This window comes from Neocloeon triangulifer, unplaced genomic scaffold (assembly GCF_031216515.1).
Source record: "Neocloeon triangulifer isolate White Clay Creek 2 clone unplaced genomic scaffold, ASM3121651v1 ptg000014l, whole genome shotgun sequence".
Lineage (NCBI taxonomy): Eukaryota > Metazoa > Arthropoda > Insecta > Ephemeroptera > Baetidae > Neocloeon > Neocloeon triangulifer.
This window is the reverse complement of record NW_026775556.1, coordinates 12,961,499-12,980,812: the sequence shown is the minus strand read 5'-3', so window position 1 is coordinate 12,980,812 and position 19,314 is coordinate 12,961,499. Positions and strand designations below refer to the sequence as shown.

The following is a 19,314-nucleotide window of genomic DNA, read 5'->3' as shown; positions in this document are numbered from 1 at the left end:
TGCAAGGTATACATCAGTGGAACAGAAAAATAGAGTTATTCGTCTGAACTATAAACTTATAAGGAAAATATAGGAATAAATTGAAGTAAATTCAAGTTTTAAACAAAATTTTTTTATTACCATAATTACTAATTGTAGGTCGCAACAGAACAAATTTATGAGGACAGTATGGTGAAAATTGTACTTACAAAATCAGTAATTTGGAACGTATAATGAAGCACTTATGGCCGAAGATCAAGTATCCAATTGGCACGGCAAACATAGCTGATGAACTTAATACAAACTGCAGCAAACAAGCACTTAAAATGTTCAAAACAGAAAAATCTTCTGTGGGGAGCCAAGCTGAATTCGTTGTGCGGAATCTTCCTACTTCCAACAGCAAAATTTTCACAGGGCAGGCGTGCAGACGTTGCATCTCCTTTAACACAGAAATAAATATGTTTTTATTAATATTTAGACAACAATTGGAATTTTATATTCTAACTTACATTGGTCAGTGATTTTGACCCAGGGTGCGCAGATTTACTTCATGATTGATGGAATTCCTTTTCCACCACGGCATAGACCAAGACATAATATATCTCTGAAAACATTTTGCAAAGATTTAATCACAATTATATCGCTCGTTCCGGGCTGAAGCTGCTATATTTCCAAATATAAGCTTCAAAAATGTACTTACAATTTGGTTTTGGCACTGCTGGTTCCAGTTTTATTCCATAATTTGCAGAAAACTTGCAATTTTAGAGAGCGCCAGGCACTGCTAGATGTGGAGTCTTCCATGATCACGCTTGTAATGACGCTTTCCAGTAAGCATTTTTCAACATGGCGTCAAAATTTGCTTTTTTACACAGTTATATTAACTCATATTCGGTGAAATTTACCGAGCGCCTCAGCTAAAAAGACATACAGACGCGCATAGCTGGAGCACTTTTACCGCGCTGAGCAGTTAGAATGACCAACTGCTTTTCTAAAAGTGTTGCTCGCGCTGGAAATAAAATCGAGTAGTCCTTGCAGAAAGAAGTTCATGAGTTTAAAATTAATTCAAGATGCAATGACGGCCGGTAAAAATTTTAAAATAATTTTTTTTAAATCATTACAAAAAAATGTTTCTCTGCTATATTAGGAGCATTAGAATGCATAAATATAAGTTTATATGTCTTAAATAGATTTTTTCATGTTGATTTATATTGAAAATCCTAAATTAAGTGCATAAAAGTTAGTCGGAAAAAACTAGTGATGAAGTATAGTGTAGATAAAAAAATTACAATTTTTTTTGAAACATTTTCATGAGCCTGCCTTGGTTCTGTTAACTGATATTAATAAATTTACAAAAAGTAAGATAAATTTTCACTTCTCTTGGAGATTCAAAATCGGCCATTCGCGCCAAACTTTGAGGTTTTTTTTACTGATTTGACGAGGTTAAGTGCCAAGCAGGCTTTTTTCAGTTAATTTAAACTCGCTTCTTTTATGTTGCTTTTACCTGCTTGAAAGAGCTAGGTTTCGTTTTACTTAGCAATACGCGGTAAAAAGTACTACATAACAACGCAAACAGTTCGGCAGGGTGGCTCCGCGTTTCATGTAACATACTCGTGCTCGGTAAAATTTATCCTTTTGGTCAACCAAGAATATTCTAGCTGGAGCGCGCGCGGTAATTCTTACTGCTGCCGCTCAACTAGCACACATGTAACAGTGGAAATGAGTAGATGTTACCGAGTGAGGGAGCTGGATTTTCCAACTGATGTGTGATTCGAGCCACTCGGTAAAAGTAACATTGTGCGTGGTTGTTTTGAATTAAAAAAATCAGTAGATATGAATGAATTACAGTTAAAGGTGCTCTAACTGAGTGAATTCTGTATTTATTTTTCTGAGTGTACTAAATAAATATTGTGCTCTATGCATATAGTTATGAATAGATCTATAGCTTAAAATATTAATTAAAAATTTTGTGCCAAATTTTATATCTCTATTTGAAACTTAGATGTTAGTTCTACTGGTTAGTGTCATGTAGTCGATAAGTCAAAACAGTAAGCATTTTTAATTTAAAAATTTTTATCTGATGCGGAGTCTTTGAAATACTGAAAATGCTTAATCTATAATTATACTTGAAAAATCTTTCTGGCGCAGACGAAAATAATTTTTTTTTTCCAGATTAATATTGATATCAAACTGAAAGGCAGAATTTTTCATGTGAATTCTCCTACACTCGAAATGAATGTGCCCCCGAAAAGCCTTTTTTTATCTCAAATAAACATGAAGACATCGTTCTAATGTCACACGCTTAAAAGGTGCGAAAAGTTCACATGCCGCGAGCGATTCTAAACCAAAATTCGCAGTTATATCGGCGAGATTTATGGAAACGGGTACTGGCATACGCATCAGGATGTGAGAAAAGGGTTGAATTATTATGTGTGAAATGCGCCGAGGGCATTCAGCGGCGGCAAATTGTTGTGAGACAGCCGGTGCATTATCTCCCAGAATGAAAATGATAATGCGCGAAAATTGATACGCAGACGAGGCATTAAATTAAAAGCCCGTCCGTCGCCCGGGGTCAAAATCGGAATCGATTACGCGCCAATGGAAAAGGAGCAAAGGTTTTTATTCGCAAGAATAAGAACAATAAAAAAAATTAAATTAAAAATCTCGGTACGGCACGCAGGAGTCGAACAAAGCCGCAAGCCTCAAAGTTATTATTTTAATAAAAAAATCAGGCCTGGTCGGCGGCGCTGAGACACATAATAGGTGTGTATCCTTTTATATAATCCTTGAATGAAAATTCACAGCACACACAGACACACACACACTGGGTGCCGTGGGGATAATGTGAGCGCCAGACCAACATCATTTAATTTCATCTTCGCCAGGAGGAGGATGAGTAAGAGCGGTGGAGAGATGAAGCATTATTGTGATTGGTCCAGAGAACAAGTTGTTCGACTTCTTCTTGCTGCCGTCTCGCGGGAGGCTCGCAGTGTAGTGAGAGTAATGGCCCTGAGCGTTGCAGAAGGTACCCCTGCTGCTGTTTAGTTGGTTCTCTCTTCTGTCAGTTGGCTGCTGCTGCTGCTGCTTCCTCCTCTCGCCTCTCAGTTGCTTGTTGTTTTCGAACCGCGGCGGCCGGATTTTTCGCTGATGCGAGTGCCCGTCGCGCCGAACTGGACCGCCCGAGGGTGGTGTTAGTGCGTGGATAGTTTTTTTTTACACCGGGGGTTGCGTCGCCACCCTCTGCACTTTTGTTCCGAGTGAGATGCCGTGACAAACACGCACCATGCAAATGATGAGAAAACATCATTTTGCCAATTGCTACCAGACCCTCTGCTTCTACCTGTTGCTTCTTCTACTCATGATCTCCGAGCACAAGGTTCGTATTTCATTCTTAAATCTGATAAGAAAAAATTACGCCGGTCCCCCGGGGCCCAGAGTGTTTTTAATGGGCGTTTTATTGGGGCCGCCTCAGGGCCCGGCGCTCGCTCGCGTTTCATTCTGCTTGCGTTTTGTTTATTTCGAAGGAATTATTAAGTGCTGACGGTCAGCAGCTCTTTTCTTGAATCAAACCTCGCTTCTGCACGCTACTGTTTTTCTGCTTAATCTGGTTGTTTTTTTTTTCTTCACCCAAGCCCTTTCGTTATTTTATTATTAATTTGCCGCGCGGCGGCGGCACCTAAATTTTTTTTCCGTCTCTTCTCATTCACGAGAGATCGTTCGATCGCGTTTTTCGTTTTGTAATCCGATTTCCACGAAACTGCTCCTGATAATTAAGAGCCGTTAATTTCGATTCTTTTCAGTGGTTGGCTCTTTTAATTAATGGTTGGTGCGAAATTTCCTCCGTCCGAGAGAGATGGAAGCGCGGTCACTTTGGCGGAAAGGATGGATGCACGCAGCAACTTATGGTTAGGGTTAATTGCACATCAATTAGGCACACGGTTTTTAAGCTCTCTCAAAACAATGAAAGAGGCTGCGAATATTTTCCGGTTTTGCCTTTCTGCGTTTGCAATCGGTTAATTATACCGCAATTATTTTATCATGCTGACGGTTGGGGAAAACAAACCAAAACTATTGGAACAAACAAATCGCACAAGAAAATTAATCAAAGTAAATTTATAATTATTTAATAATAATAATTAATTAGTAAGCAGTTGATTAAATTTAATATAAGAAAAAAAGTTCTTTTTTTTCAAAATTAAATTTGCATCTCTGCTCACAGTTTATCTGCAATGAATTTTGCGCATCAGTCGCTTAGATTACCGTCAAGCCTTGTTTATTTATCTCCAGTGTAAGCAAAATTTCATAATCCTCTCTTTAATTCAGTCGTGTCAACCGGCGTTTGCTGGTCGCCGTCATAAACTTTCTCATATACAGGGCCTATTTTTATTGAAAAGCAAGCACGACGATATAAACCTCGGCGCTGCACCGAGATGCACCTGTGCAGAAGAAAGGACAATATAAGTGCAGATATTTATTACTCCCGGTGCCATCCAGCACACACGGAGAAATAAAAACCTGGCACAGTCATGCACAAATAAAACGCTGCACGCCGCGACTTCTGCCCAAGCGCGACTTTGAGCATAAAATCGCACACCGCACTCTCTGCAATGAGTGCCCGATTAATTATTCTCCGAGTTTTCCACGAGACGCGACTTATGAATTAAAAAGAAGCAAACAACAATACCGCTGCTTTTCACATTGACTATGCATAATTGAAATGTGCGTTTATAAATAAAATGATATGAATGGTTGGCAGCCGCTTAATTTTTTGATTAACTTGAATGGCTTCCTGCTGCAGCATAAATTGCACAAAATGCAAATCACACACACGCTGCTTGCTTGATGCGACTCGGCGCTGCTGAGAGAGCTACGCGATGACATGAAAGGATGGCAATGATATGGAGATATCAACACATAATACGTGTGACCATTCATTTCCTGTTCAACACACATATACACTGTATGACTGGGCTGGCTGAAAGAGTTAGGCGCGTTCGTCTGCTGCGAGCCGATTGTGTCCCATTCTATGCAACTTATCCCATAAATTTGTCCTTTACAAATTCGCCTCTTTGTTGGTTTTGCGCAGCTCGGTTTGTTTCGAAAGTTTGTAGTGAGATCAGCACCATCGTAATTAGCAAGTTCAAAATTAAAAAAAAAATTTGATTTGAATGAAAAAGTTACTCGGAAAACAAACATGCTTTTTCATTTCCACAATGATTGTTTTTCAGTGTTTTGTGCGTTCTAAATTATTATGAAAAATTTAATTGCAAAAGTTAAAATGTATTTTTTTTTTTTATAAATAAGCAATAATTTCAAAAAAAAAAAAAAGAAAAGAAAAAGTTTCTATTAAAATCATTTAATGATTTTGACTCCGATTGCGCTAAAATGCGAAATGATCACGCGCCAATGGTGGAAGTATGACCTTTCAAAATTAGTCACAAGGATACTATATTAATTTACAAAATTGTATTGTTGCAGCACTTTGAGAAATGTTAACCAAATCTCTTTGTCAAACTATTTAGTCTCTAGCAAGTTCTGGTTAATTTCGGGCGTGACAAATTTTCGTTTGAACAGAGTCTAAAACGCTACGGGGCCAACTTCAATCGAGCCGCGACTAATCGAGCAAAAATTAGCATCAGAAGTAATTCACGAGTACACAGTGACAGCAGTCTCGACTCTCGGCGGTTCAGTCTTTCTTTCTCTCTTATATACTCGGAATTGTATTTGCCCGATGCATTCACATAAAAGCGAGCGAGCCGGCCAACTTTCACCTCACTCACTCAGCATCATCTCTTGCCAATTGTTAAATACCGTTCAGCAGATGAGCAGCAGAAATGAAATAAAAAAAATCTGCGAGCGATCTGCCTCGAGTGCTGGAACCTCCAATTAATTTCCAGCTCGGATTGCTGCGTTGGCAGGCGTAAGATTTATTAGCAAATGAAATTAAAATGCTTAGCCCGGTCGCCGCGGCGTGCACTTTTTTGCCCAAATTGGCCTCTTTATTGTCTAATCAATTATTTTGACAACCGCGTATTTTCCAGTCTGAAAAAGATAAGCTTTTTGGCAGCAACCCATCCATTTATGCCGAGCGCAACGATTTTTTTCTGCGCCAAATTGCTGCCGCGCCACTCTCTTGATGGTCGTTTTTGATATATAAAAACACCATAGATTAAAAGGAAGCAAAAAGCGCATTGTTTTTCTTTCCCATTTTCTCTAAACGACCACCAGATTAATTGAATTGTCTGGGTGCTCCTCAAATTTAATTGGGCCCTCGATTGGGCCATTGTTCGAAATGCAGAATAGGCGGAAGGGCTTTGCTGATTATTTTTTTGTATTCAGCCAGCACCATACTTGAGCAATCCAGCAGCCGATAGCAATGAACTAAGATTGCACAGAGGAGCCACGCAGCTTCCGGTGCTATCTTTTTTTTATGTAGTTAATCTAAGACCTTGTCCCGAAATAGAGAGAAAAGAGAGTTGGCGCGCCGCTCTCGTCTGCGCGCGGATTATTGGGCAGACAATGAGCAGGAACAACTGACTTGTTCGATCGATATCGCTCCTTTGTGTTTTTTTGAGAGAATATAATGCACGATGTAACGCTCAATTTTCAGTCATGCGAGGTTGCGCATCACTCGAAATTGCCCGCCGTGAAAAGGTTCAGACCTGTCATGCGATGCCATGATTTTTTTTATAACAATCGGAGTTGTATATGAATTATTTTGTTTTTCATTGCTCAATTTACTTCTGGAGATCTTTTAAGTATTTCCAAAAATTCAAAATAAAATTATACTTTTTATTTTTTTATTTATCATTTTTTTCTTTTTTAAATTAAATTATGTGATTTGTACTGATTGCTATTGAAAATTTTTTAATTTGAAATATTTTATTAAGGTAACTCTCTAAATTATACTTATTAACACCACAGGAAGTGAATCATAATATGATTACTGAAATTTGTGCTGAATTAAATTTGATTTTTGTTAATATGAAATGAAAATTTGTTACAATAAATAGAAAAAAAACATTTAAATTTTTTCAGGTTTCCTTACTTTTAAATATTTAAATCAAATTTTCCTTATGGGACCCATTTATAAAAAGTTATAAATAAATAATCAGCGAAAATATTAAAAATTAAATTGATTCACAATATTACTAAATATTCATGATAAACCCAGTAATTAAAACTGTACGTCAGCATGAAAATTTAATTTAAGGCATCAAAGAAAGCTTCGGTGTCAAAATCGGCGCCCGCCAAACGGCGCCAAAGAGAAATTGATCGTCTGCCGCGACACTCGACAATAATTGCTCTCCGCACATACGAGCAAAAATGCACCGGCGTCTGCTGAAAATACCCGACCATTAATGAAGCGAGCGCCGCTTTAACTGGACCAACTTGAACTCTGAACAAACGCGGCCTGCGACACGTGTTGAAAGAATCAGACGTCGCTCGGCCTGAAATAGCATTAAAGCCTTTTTTTGCAGTTTTTTCCCGAGGCAGCGCGGCGTGAGAAAAAAATTGGCGGCGCACCCTGCGATGAGTCCACTTGGATCCGATTCAATAAGACAAGTCGCGCGCTACGTGCTGCTGCATGTTTGACAGGCGCGCTTTTTATTTAAAGATATTCCCGCGGATCGCGGCGCATTATGAAAAAATGTCCTCTGGCATTTTGCAGAGAGCCAAAAGTGCCGCGCCAACCCCGAACAGTGCCCCCGGGCGCGCTTTAATATCACCGTCGTGTGCGGCTCCTCGTCCGCTGCCGTTCGCCCATCTTTTCGGCGCATAATGGGACACTTTGAGGGCAATTTCGAGCCACCGTGAGACACAAAGAGTACTTCAGTCAGAGAGCAATTTCGGTCTGGTTGAACATGAAGGGAGAGGAAGAAAATTCATAATAATTGCAAAGTCTATTTTTTTCACGTAATGAAATTCTAATTTAAAATACTTTCCGAATTTCTTTGCAAAATTTTGGAATATCCTATTTTTAACGGGAATAAAGTAAATTAATCTATAAATTATTTATTATTTAATTTCCCAAGCAGTGTTTGATTTTCGTAATTTCATTCGCGTCCTGTTCTTGTGTGTGACAAATATGTGTGAGAAGTCTGTTGGTGATGGAATTTTGCGATGCTTCACAGGGCGTGCTGAGTTCGGGCTACTTCGAACTTCAAGTCCTGTCCATGGTAAATCATCGTGGCGAGCTCAAGAATGGAGACTGCTGTGGTGGTGAGCCACGCGAGAGGCATACTAATGCGTGCCATCTCCAATGCCTCACATACTTCAACGTTTGTCTCAAAGAGTATCAAAGCAACGTGACGTCAACGGGGGCCTGCTCCTTTGGCTCCGTGGACAGCCCGCCCCTCGGGGGCAACTCCTTCACCTTCTCCGACCCCGCAAGATCTCAAACCAACCTCGTCCTTCCGTTTACCTTCAGATGGACGGTAAGTGATCCACTTTTGATTGTTGTTTTCTCTTATCCTTTTTTTAATTTGCCACTTTGAGGAGTACGTGATCATGCAAAATTGACCTAGCTTTCGGCGCGTTTAATAAGCTAATCGCTTATAATTGAATGTTTTAAACTTAATTCGAGCGTGAATATAATTTTTTTTAATTTATACGTTAGGTTTTAAAGAAGATTTTTTCGTGAAATTATAATATGGATAATATGTAGATAATATAGAAATCAGATAAGGAACTTTTGGTAATTATAATAATTAAACTTTTTTAGGTTCACTGCTGACGTTAAAATTAAAAAAAAAAAATTGTATTTACAAAAATTTTAAGATTCTTTAGAAACATATTTGAGGCGCAAATCTCATTTTGCCGAGTTAACTTTTTTGTATTTTCTATTTTATGTATTAAAGAGGACGTTCATATAAAAATGTTAGTTTAAGTACGCAAGAACGATTCAGGTCGTGTACTCTCAGAAACTGACCTTTTGCCATTTTTTATCCATCGGGTGAAAGCAGAGTTTGTCCCATGCGAGCACGACTGGCTGCTGCCGGTGGAGCCCATCTTCATTTAATGACTTCCAAGCGGCACTTTTTGTCACCCTGAATCATTAATTTCACTCTCGCCGCGGGCATTCCGTGCGGCGAGACGCGCTTTTTTTTCTTTTCGCAGAGCGATCAAATAAATGTCAAAGCACAATTAGTTGATTTGTGCTCGTCAGGGTCCCATGCTCGCTCATTGTCCCAATTCTGCACGCTCAGCATCGTGTGTATGTACGTACGTGTGTCTGCGCTCGGCATCTTATTATTTTCTCCTCCGCCTCCGCTCTCTTCGAACGGACACAGACGGACTCAAATATATACAGATGCTGCTGTTTATTATTCGCGTGTTTGGAATTTTCTTTGCTCGGCGCGCAGCACAATAATTCACGTGTGCTCTCTCGCATGTTTTTGTTGATGCTCGGCCGCATGGAGCCGCCGCGCGCGTGAAAAGAAAGTTGAAAAAAGTAGTGTGTTGTATGCTCAAAATGTGCTGTGTGGCGTGTATGTTTTTGTTAAAAAAAAGGAAACAAGCAGCAACAGCAGCAGGAATAGCAACCATAAGAAAATGAGGCGACTCGAAAAAGAAATTGCGCGAGACGCCTGCTAATATTGCTCGATTCGTTACGGTCCCGAAGGCGGTGCTGCGGAATCTGCTATAGCTGAATATTCATGAGAGGGCGAAAACATACACAAATTTCGCAAATGTGCACAAATTGAGCGGCCGCAGCGCGCGCGGCGACGGGTCTTGATCATGCTTGCTCTCGAGAAAGGAGACGATTTTTTTTCATCAACGCCAAGCGGAACACTTTGAGCGCGTATAAGGAAAGACGTCGTAAAGATCGGATGTTATGGGCTGTTAAATTTTCAAACCACAAAGATCCTGCTTGAAGTGGGCAGGTAATTTTGCGTTTAATCTAAACTTAGAATTTCGCTTTGGTCGCAATAATATGAAAAAAATTCTACGACTCCTTAAAATTTTCAGCACCAGATGAGTTTCTTTTGTCATTCTTAATCCTTCAAACACGAAAGTAAGAAGATATTAGGAGGATGAGTTTAATGAAAAGAGGATGATGAGAGACATTTTTTAAAATATTTATTTTTAATCGGTTTTGTCTCATGTCAGAAGGGTTTCAAAGTTTTCATAAAATAAAAAATTAGCTTGAAAATATAAAAATTTAAATTTAAAAGCAATAAAAATTAATTTTTTGAAATTATTGATGTTATTGTAAATTAATCATTTTTAATTTTAATATAATAATCAAGATTTATCAATTTAATTTACATTTTATTTTTTTTAAATTATTTCATAAATTTTAAGTTAGTTATAAATTTAATATATTAAACAGATTATATTTAGCCTTTTGCATATACACTTCTTTAACAGTTTAAAAATAACTGGTTGTCTTCTCAATACAATATTAACTTTTTTAATGAAGATTTATTTATATTATAAATAAATTTGTTGATAGGGAAATTATTCTTATTTCAATAATTATTCAATTTTTAAAGCCATCAGGAGGCTATTAAGTTGCTAATTACAAGCACCGTTTAAGTCAAATAACAAAAGACCTCACATAGCAACGATCAGAAGCAGCAAGGGACATCTTTCCACCTTCCTATATACCCGGCGAGAGGAGTGCGCGCAGATACATATTATATAAATATAAAAGGCATAATCTAACAAAGGCTGAATGCGCTTGCTTTATACCGTGAGCTGATAAGCTGTTATGTAAACTTTATACTCGTCGTTATATATAGCAGCGAGTGAGCGGCGTGTGAAGCTAAATAACTGGAGGTATTTCAGGGATCGGTCATGTTTGGTTAAAGCATTTTTCTTCTCTTGCGCGCATCTCATTACCTGAAAAATCAGCCGCGCGCAGAGAGCGAGCGGACAGCGTTTTTCGCCAACCCAGCCAACCTTCAGACGGCGAAAATATTTTCCCTTCGCTTGTTTTTAAAAACCCACATGAAGAGCCGAATTTATTTCAGCCCAATAATCCAATCGTGCAATTTATTCCTACATTTACCAAGAAGAAGAAGAAGAAGAAGCGGCAGCTCGACCAAGGCGAATAACCGTCCGTATATTTTTCTGTTAAGAATATTTATCCTCGGCTTGCTGAACCTTCTGCTGTCGGCTGATTTCGAATTCAATATCAAATGACAGTGCAAATTTGCACATGCTGTGCCGCAAGATGCATCTCATGGACTAATGCACCATTCATGAGAGCAGTTCATGATCGATAATATCTTTTCTGCTGCCAGCCAGCTAGCCGGCCGTGGTAAATTATTTGCCTAATTTATTCATTGTGTTTTTCTCGCAGTCGCCGAGATTTTTGCTCCAAACTGGGCAGCAGGTTATCGTCCCCAGTGCAGGAAGCACTGCTCGCTCTATCTCGAAAACCTTTTAAATCCGAAAAAGCAGGAAAGTACACGCATCTCCAGCTCAATGGCGCCGGCGACTTTTCTCCCGCGAGAGATGAATCAGGCGTGCAAAAATGGCATAAACCAGTTAGCGCGTCAAATGTTATAAAATTCGCGTGTATAAAAATATCGTTAAAAAAAATGGAGTACATGCGCCGCTTTCGCGCCTCGCCGGCAAACGAATTCATTATTCAAATTGAGCGTGGGACGTGCGGCTGCTCCTAAAAAGTCCGCCTTTTGCGCCGTTCCATTTAATTTCTCTGGTCGTGCGGAGCATCATCGCAGTACATGCGCGAGATACATATTCCTGTGTGCAGCCGCGAGGTTCAATGAAAGTCAAACAATCAGCGTCTTTATATGTGGGATTCGCCACTCGCGAAATATGGCCAGCAGCTAGGAGTACACAGCAAGCCTGTGTGTGTGTGTGTTTGCTTGCTTGCATGTCGGCCAAGGAAACTCAAACAAGGGGCCATCATTTTGACAAATTAAACAATTACGCGCGGCTGTAAAACGGTCGGTGCGCTCAGCCCCTGGGAAAAAGCGGCGTCGACCGCGACTAATTGCAGTGGGCGAGCGTACAATGGAAAATTAGTTTTGATCGCTTTCGAAAAAGTTCAGGAAGGTAAAAAAATTGTTTGTTTTCCAGATGCTGTCAAGTAATTACTCTTTTAAACATCAAATAGTTAATACACAATTAAAAAAACCATATTTTTAATAAAAAAGATTATTTATCATATTTTGTTTAAATTGATATTTATTGTATTTAATTACTGAGTTATGTACCAAAACATAATTTAAAAAACAATATTATTTATTTAATTTAAATATTATTTTTTTTCTGCCACACTTATTGAAATTTAAAAGAAATAAATTATTAATTTGTTGAACCACATATAATATAAGATATGTGTTGATAAAATAAATATTAATGTGGCAAATTATAGCATTAGCTATTCATACTATACTGTAAATTTGTTCCTTAAGAATTTATCACAAATTTAATCTTACGTTTTATTAACGGATTTGTAAGTGGAGATTCTTCAACTATGCGAATAAACTTTTCAATTCATTCCTGGCTGGAACAAATTGAACAAAAATACCAATGCCTTCACATCATACTCGAAATTTGCATGCAGTTGTAAACAATGCAAAGACCCATGTTCTCAATTCTCTAACAATAAGTCAAAAATCGTCTTAGAACTCTTCAACTAAAAGCGCACAACATAAAACATTGTTTAAAATAAATCTTTTTATTGCAATCTGCTTCCATTGTTCGTTGCTGCGAGTGACTGTTAACGTCTCTTTGAATCGTTCATATAACAGTGCTGGTACATGCACCGACCATCAACAAAGATGTTCCTAAATACCAAGCCGATCAACAACAATATGTGAGTTTCATACTCATTTGATTTGTATACTCGAGTGGAAAAAACGATTACACTTCGATTGTTCACGATGGCTGCTTCGACCAATCGTTTTCATACATAAATACTGGCGGCGAAAAAAAAAACAGTTTGACCTTCCGCCATCAGTGATTAACAACCGCCGGTGCGTTTTCACAATAATTCGCAATAAATTTCCCTGTCAAGTATGGCGAGGCGCGCGAGCTAATGATTGCGGAGAAGAATTTGAGGGCAAAAAGGCGATGCGAGAAAAAATAATTGCGGTCCAGAAGGTCAGTCGGTTGCGCGCTTTTAATTCTCACGTGTGTGTGTGTTTCGCGGCGGAAATGCCTCCGATCATGCTTGCCAGCGTGGTGCATGAAAGGCGGAGATGGATCGGAGCTCCGCGAGAATCCATCACGTCCTCTTTCGTTGGCGAACGGACGAGATGACATCTACACAGACCTGCTGTATACGTTGAAATCAAAAAGTCACCTCGACGCAGCGACGACTAAGGTAAATAATCAGCCCGCAAAGAGAGAGAGAGAAAAAAAAGAAGAGCTCCGCAATCTCCGCGCCGCCACCAGGAGAGAAAAAGAGAAAAGTTCATACCTCTTCTCTGCGGGATGATGTCATAGTCTGTGCATCGAAATAGAGAAAAGTAGGATTACTTGAATGGCCACGATTCATCTCTTTCTCATCGGACGCTTTATTAATAAAACCGACGACCGACACGGCCAGCAGCTAACATTTTAATTCGACCGCAGATATTTAATCCGAGAGAGAGATGCGAATGTAAAACACACACACACAGTACCGTCTTCTGTTCGCGGCGAAACTCTCTTAAAATTTATGCGCTTTTATACGAGACGTGCTCATATTATAATATACATACGTGAGTATATATGTGCGAGAGAAGACGAAAATATTTTTTCGACCGCACGCACTGCCTCTGCAAAACTGATTCGGCTGCTTTTTATTCGCGCGCGTTGAATGAAAGAAACGTACGCGTCCTTGGAGCAACCGCTCTTTGTTTGCCTTGCTTCCTTTGAAACGGACTTATTATATTATTATTTTGGACGAGTAATGCACGCCTTTGAAGACTAAGCCAGTCTTAATGTACTCAACAATGGCAAGAATAAAAAGGCATTGAAAAATAATTTCGTTACGCGCAGGTAAATTATTTTTATTTCATTTTACTGCAAAATAAATAGGAATTATTTGATAATGCAGTAAAAAAATTTATATAGAGACATCTTTAAAGCAGATTTATTTTTTGTATGGTGGATTAATAAATGAAAAAGATGTTTTGGGTTAATTATTTTTTCAAACAATTGATTTGAGGATCAAAAAGAACAATTTGGACAATAATAATATATCAATCAAAATTTTAAATTTAGAAAATCATCAAAATATAATATAATGATAACTTGAAACTTCAATATTCAATATTGCTTATATAAGTTATATATCAGTTGATCTCGTTCTATCCCCTAACATTTTTGGTTTCCAATTTTAAAACCGTTATAAAAAGTCACTTTTTTAAATAACGCATTAAAATGCCAAAACAGTACTAGTTTTATAGTTTAATTCACAATACTTAATTACACGAGGTACCAGCAACACTTTTGCATAAATATTATATAGTTTATTAGATACCTCGCATTCCGGTCAGGTTTTTGAATTTCAATATGATGATGCGTGGCAAGGTGTATATTTACTCTCTCAAAACTCATCAATTTCATAACCGTGCACGAATTTTGCGCCAGCAGACGAACGAAACCAGTTTACCAAATTAGATAATGAAGTAGTCGCGGTTTTTAATCAGTTTGCATTATATATATTAAGTGTGTATATATTTTTTAAGCAGCTTCGTCGTCTTGGCCGTCGTCACACCGGCGGCGGCGTCTCTCCTTTGCTTTGGCCTTTTTTCCTCCTGCGCGCACATTAAACGCTTGTTCGGCGCTTTATACGAATTTGCTCGACGGGGCAAAGTGGTTCAGATTACACGCGCTGGAAATGAATATGAGTGTCTAAGCCGGTGACCACTGTCAGAATATTAAAAACGCTCTTTTACCTCGCGAGACGTAAAACAAAACCAACACACCGACGGATTTTAAGAACTTGTCACGTCGTAAATTTAAAAAAAGCGACTTAATTGGCTGCTAATTCCTCACCGAAATAAAATTTATTCACATTGAGAGAAATGGAGCAAAAAGGAATAACTCCCGCCGAGACACTTTTGTGAGGTTTTAATTACGAAATGATATCGTAAATAACGTCGGAATATTTTTTTTAATTCCATCCGACGGCTTACGAGGTACTAAAATTAAAAAAAAACTTGCATCTTGCATCTGTATAAAATTCAGCCGCCAAATGATAATTATTTAACGTTTTCCATGCTTTCGTTTTACGACTTATGAAAAACTGCTCGCGAGAAAGGAGAGAATAAAAAGCGTTTCAGTGCGTTTGTACCTATTTGTGGTTTATAGCTCGCCGCGTTTTTATATCCCATTTTATGTTTCAATTCCGCCGCCGAGGGATAATTGCAACTGAAGTGTTCTATTGCTTAAAATTAAATTGCGTCATAACTACAAGAGAAGAGAGACCGAACGTGTCCAACAACACGAAAGAGATTATTATTACACTAACGTGCAAACGTACACTCTGGTTAAAAGCATACCAAAGGCTTAAAATTAAATCCGTGTGTTGGAGCGCGGTCTAATTAAAATCGAGCTTCTCATTAGAGAAGATCTTTAATTGAAATGAGTGATGCAACCGACTTAACCTCAATTTAAATGATGAAACACAGCGAATTGAAAAAAATTTATGTGTCTCAGCTTCACAGTACTTATTGATTTTTATTTGCTATTAATAATTTAACTTTCATATTTTAAAATAAAAAAGTTTTGTTAATTTTAATGTGATTATTTATTTTAATATAATTAATTTTTATTATTAAAATATCGTTTTGAGAAATTTATGATTTATTTTTATTAGTATTATCAAAATTTGTTAAAAATTTTGATAATCGTGTTGGTAAAATACATTTAAAACTTCAACTTCAGCAATCATGGCAAGCCTTAATGTATCATATAAATGAAATTAACTATACGCATTTAGTTCTGTGCATTAAATCCCTTTAATAATGCAAAAAACTGGGGATAATAGTAACATGAATGACATCACTCCGCAAAAATTTTCTGCCATAGCATATCACTAAACAATGAATCACGAGATGGTCTTACAGTCAATTCGAACCAATTTCTCGTTATATTTCACATCTTATCGAGTGAATACGTTTCCCATTTCACAATTCACGACGCGCCAGCAGGTCTTACAAGATCCATGTATAACAGTTATGCATATGCCTGGCTGCCGAACCGATTGCTGAATTTCTCCGTGTCATCTGCGAAAATTTATATTTATGTATCATTGGCTTTCATCGCATCGCGGCGTTTATCTGCGGAAAGCAGCCGAAAATCGCGCGCGGGTCGTTGATTGCATTCTTTGTGGAGACGTGAATTTTCAGGTGCGCTCAAAGTCTCCGTGACTGTTGCAATTTATAATCTGTAAAATGTAAGAAATTATTTTTGATTGGACTGTGCGAAGCTATAAAGAAGCAGCAGAGATTGAACGCGGCGCGGACGAACAAGCCGCTTGTGTATTTTTTTGCGCGCAGCCGGCGAGAGAGAAGAGTTTATTCGTGTATTTCTTTTTCTCCGAGAGAGCAGGCGAGCCAGCCAGCGACTCGTCCCCGCCGTTCCTCCGCGCCGGTGTGTAGTAGTTTTGCTCTGAAAAACTCGTTTTGTAATATAGCATCGGAATTAAATGATGAAAATTCTCAGCGCAGCATTCGATTCATGTAACGCGGCGGGAACGTTTACTTTTTTTTATTCTTTTTGCCCTTTTGCTTCAGTGCTCGTTGCTCTTTTAATGAAAATTAACGACGTGCCTGCGATATGCGCGAATATATAATTTTTTTTTGCCGTCGTCGTCGGATTTAATTTTTTTGCAATCAATTTGCATTGTCTCGTCGCGATGGCAGGTGCTTTTTGTGTTTGAGCTCCACTTTCTATTGTGATGTGTTTGATATTGAGAAAGAGATGTGGATAAATCAAATTAGCCGGCGGAGCGTGCGGTACAAGTATTGGCTCTAGGGTTGAAAGTGAAACAAGCACACGCGGCGGAACACTTTTCTCCAGCGTGCCGCACTAGCTCTGCTAACAATCTTCTCATTATCAATTTAACATAGTGCCGGTCCAATTAGACTTTTTGCTGGTCAGCGCACGGATCGGGCCGTGCGATTTCTCTCGAAATGCAGCAAGAAGCGACGTAGACGAAAAAGTAATCAGGACAACCGGCACTGATCGAATTTGCAAATATTTAGCACAGGATAAAATAACACTGCAGCCAACTCAAACAGCGCTAAATTTAAAATTTTTGCAATTTTCAAAATTTTATGTTCATTAAACCGTACATCTTATATTAATTCAGGCTCTGGTTTTAGGAATTTTGAATAAACTTGTTATCCATAGCAGTTTTTTTTTAAGTTACAAATCATTTTTGGTTTTAAGTTTTAATTGTTAAACTTTCAATAAATATAAAATTTACATTAAAATTTTATGATTTACAGAACAAGCGTTTTAAAATTTTTTGAACCATGGTTTATAAAAACAAATTACATATTAAATTTTATTATTTAAATTTTATTTCCAATTTTTGTAGTAAATATTTATTTTTTACTTGAATTTTTTTGAATTAAAATTTATTATATCTTATTTGGTTTCTACAGGAAAATTGTCGTAGATTTTTACATAAAAAACGGAATATAAAAATTATATTATATCTCTCATCATTTAGTAAAAGAAGTGAAATTTCTTTGGAAAATTGAGTGAATAGTGTCACCTTTCAGTATTCAATATTAATTCAGTTTAATAAAATCATCAATGCAGATAATTCACATTAATTTTTTTTAACAAACTATGACTGAAATGGAATTTCATTCTTCAAGATGGGAAATAATCGTTCATTACAAATAAAAATTTACATTACATTAGGCACATCCAGGTGATAAGTGCGCAATTAGTGAATTAATATTACTTCTCAATGCGTCGTCTGGAGTGCCACTTGTGCAAAAAAGCAGCCCGGCGTACAGAAATTCCGCTCGCGGAGTCGCGAGCGTCAGCATCACGAAAGAACGCGCCGACCAAAAAGTTCAAAAAGCAAATTAGCGCTGAGTTTTCGAAAAACATTTGCCTCCGCCAAACAAGCAGAAATTAAAATATTTGGCAAGCACTCCTCTCGTTTTCGCGTCGTCAGAAAAGGAACCTGCCGAGTCGAGTGGATAAAAAATCGGCGAAAAAAATTAAAGAGACGTTTTAAGGAGAAGAAGAAGCAGCAAGTGTAAATAAAGAGTTATTGCTGCGCGCTCGGTGCATTTTCGCAGCATTTTCCCCGGACTCTCTCGGCACCACCACGAAAACCTGTTTGGCTGTACTGTAGTGTACAAAATTAAGCAGGGAGACCATGTCCCTGGGCTTGGCCTGTGAGAATGTGCGCAGACTAGCAATTGATTGCCCCCTCATCCTCCTACCTCCGCAAGACACGATGGCCTCCAGGCAAAGCTACATGAAGTCAAGAAGTAAAAAGACCATTATTTGAAGAATTTAATACTCTCCGGCGCTGCCAAGCAAAAGCCATTTCGTTCGCTGGCTCGTCTGCACCGCCGCCGCCGCCGCTTCTCTGCTTGCTTGCTTTGCCTCCCGCTTGCTTTCTCTAAAGCATCCATAATCGAACTCTTGCGAAATTTGATTGCCGCGAGTATCATTGCTTTTTGCCGATGCAAAAACGCGCTCCTCTCGCAAATACATCATAACGGACCGCTTTTCGTTACCGCGGGTAATTGGACGTGCCGCGGTAATGATCATCGGCCACGGCACAGACCCACTTTTATGCAGACGTGCTGATCACTTTTGAACACAGGAAATGCAAACATTTGCGAATTGAATTGCCTGTTTTGCTGCAATCTGCAACAATTTCTTTTCTCAATAAAGTGCTTTGATTTATTTTGGATTGAACAATGCGAGAATTATTCTCATTATTGGTTACAAAAGTTACAAATGGTTTTTTTTTTCAATTTTCTTTACCACAAATATCTTTAATTAAATATTTTTAATCGATTAAGCCTAAAGATATTATTAATATTAATTTTTGAAAGCTTTTCTTGAGGTTAATTAGACATTTTTTGTGGTGAAGGGAAAAATTATCAAATAAAATAATTATAATATCTAATTTGTAATATTTAATTTATCGGTGATGTATTTGGGCAGAGAATGCCCGGTAATACATTGAAAAACATGATTTGAACTTTGAACTAAATTAAATTTTCTAAGAATAGATTTAAATTAAACACGTCAATTTATTAACTCAATGTTAACTTTTACTGGTAAATTAATCACTAATCAAGAAATAATGGTAGTATTTTTTTTTTATAAATATTACTTATTTTTTTCCTCTTTGTATGCCTCCATTATGCATTGAAG

General features: G+C 38.0%; 1 protein-coding gene and 1 long non-coding RNA gene across 3 annotated transcripts in view; one reads left to right on the top strand and one right to left on the bottom strand.

The window, feature by feature from the left end:
• The window catches only part of LOC132200101 (protein jagged-1b), a 51,352-nt gene that overhangs the window by 2,701 nt on the left and 29,337 nt on the right, over positions 1-19,314 (top strand). The window contains exons 1-2 of one of the 2 annotated variants that reach the window (XM_059625303.1): positions 2,804-3,352; positions 8,112-8,414. In XM_059625303.1, the coding sequence (XP_059481286.1) occupies positions 3,260-3,352; positions 8,112-8,414 (396 nt within the window). In that variant the 5' untranslated portion in view covers positions 2,804-3,259. Of the gene's footprint in view, positions 1-2,803; positions 3,353-8,111; positions 8,415-19,314 lie in introns of those variants that run through there. The other variant, XM_059625304.1, reaches the window with a different exon arrangement.
• LOC132200918 (uncharacterized) lies at positions 150-944 on the bottom strand. The gene is made up of 3 exons (XR_009442215.1): positions 680-944; positions 489-583; positions 150-418 (listed from the first exon to the last, which is right to left on the bottom strand). It is a non-coding gene; the product is annotated as an uncharacterized LOC132200918 (long non-coding RNA).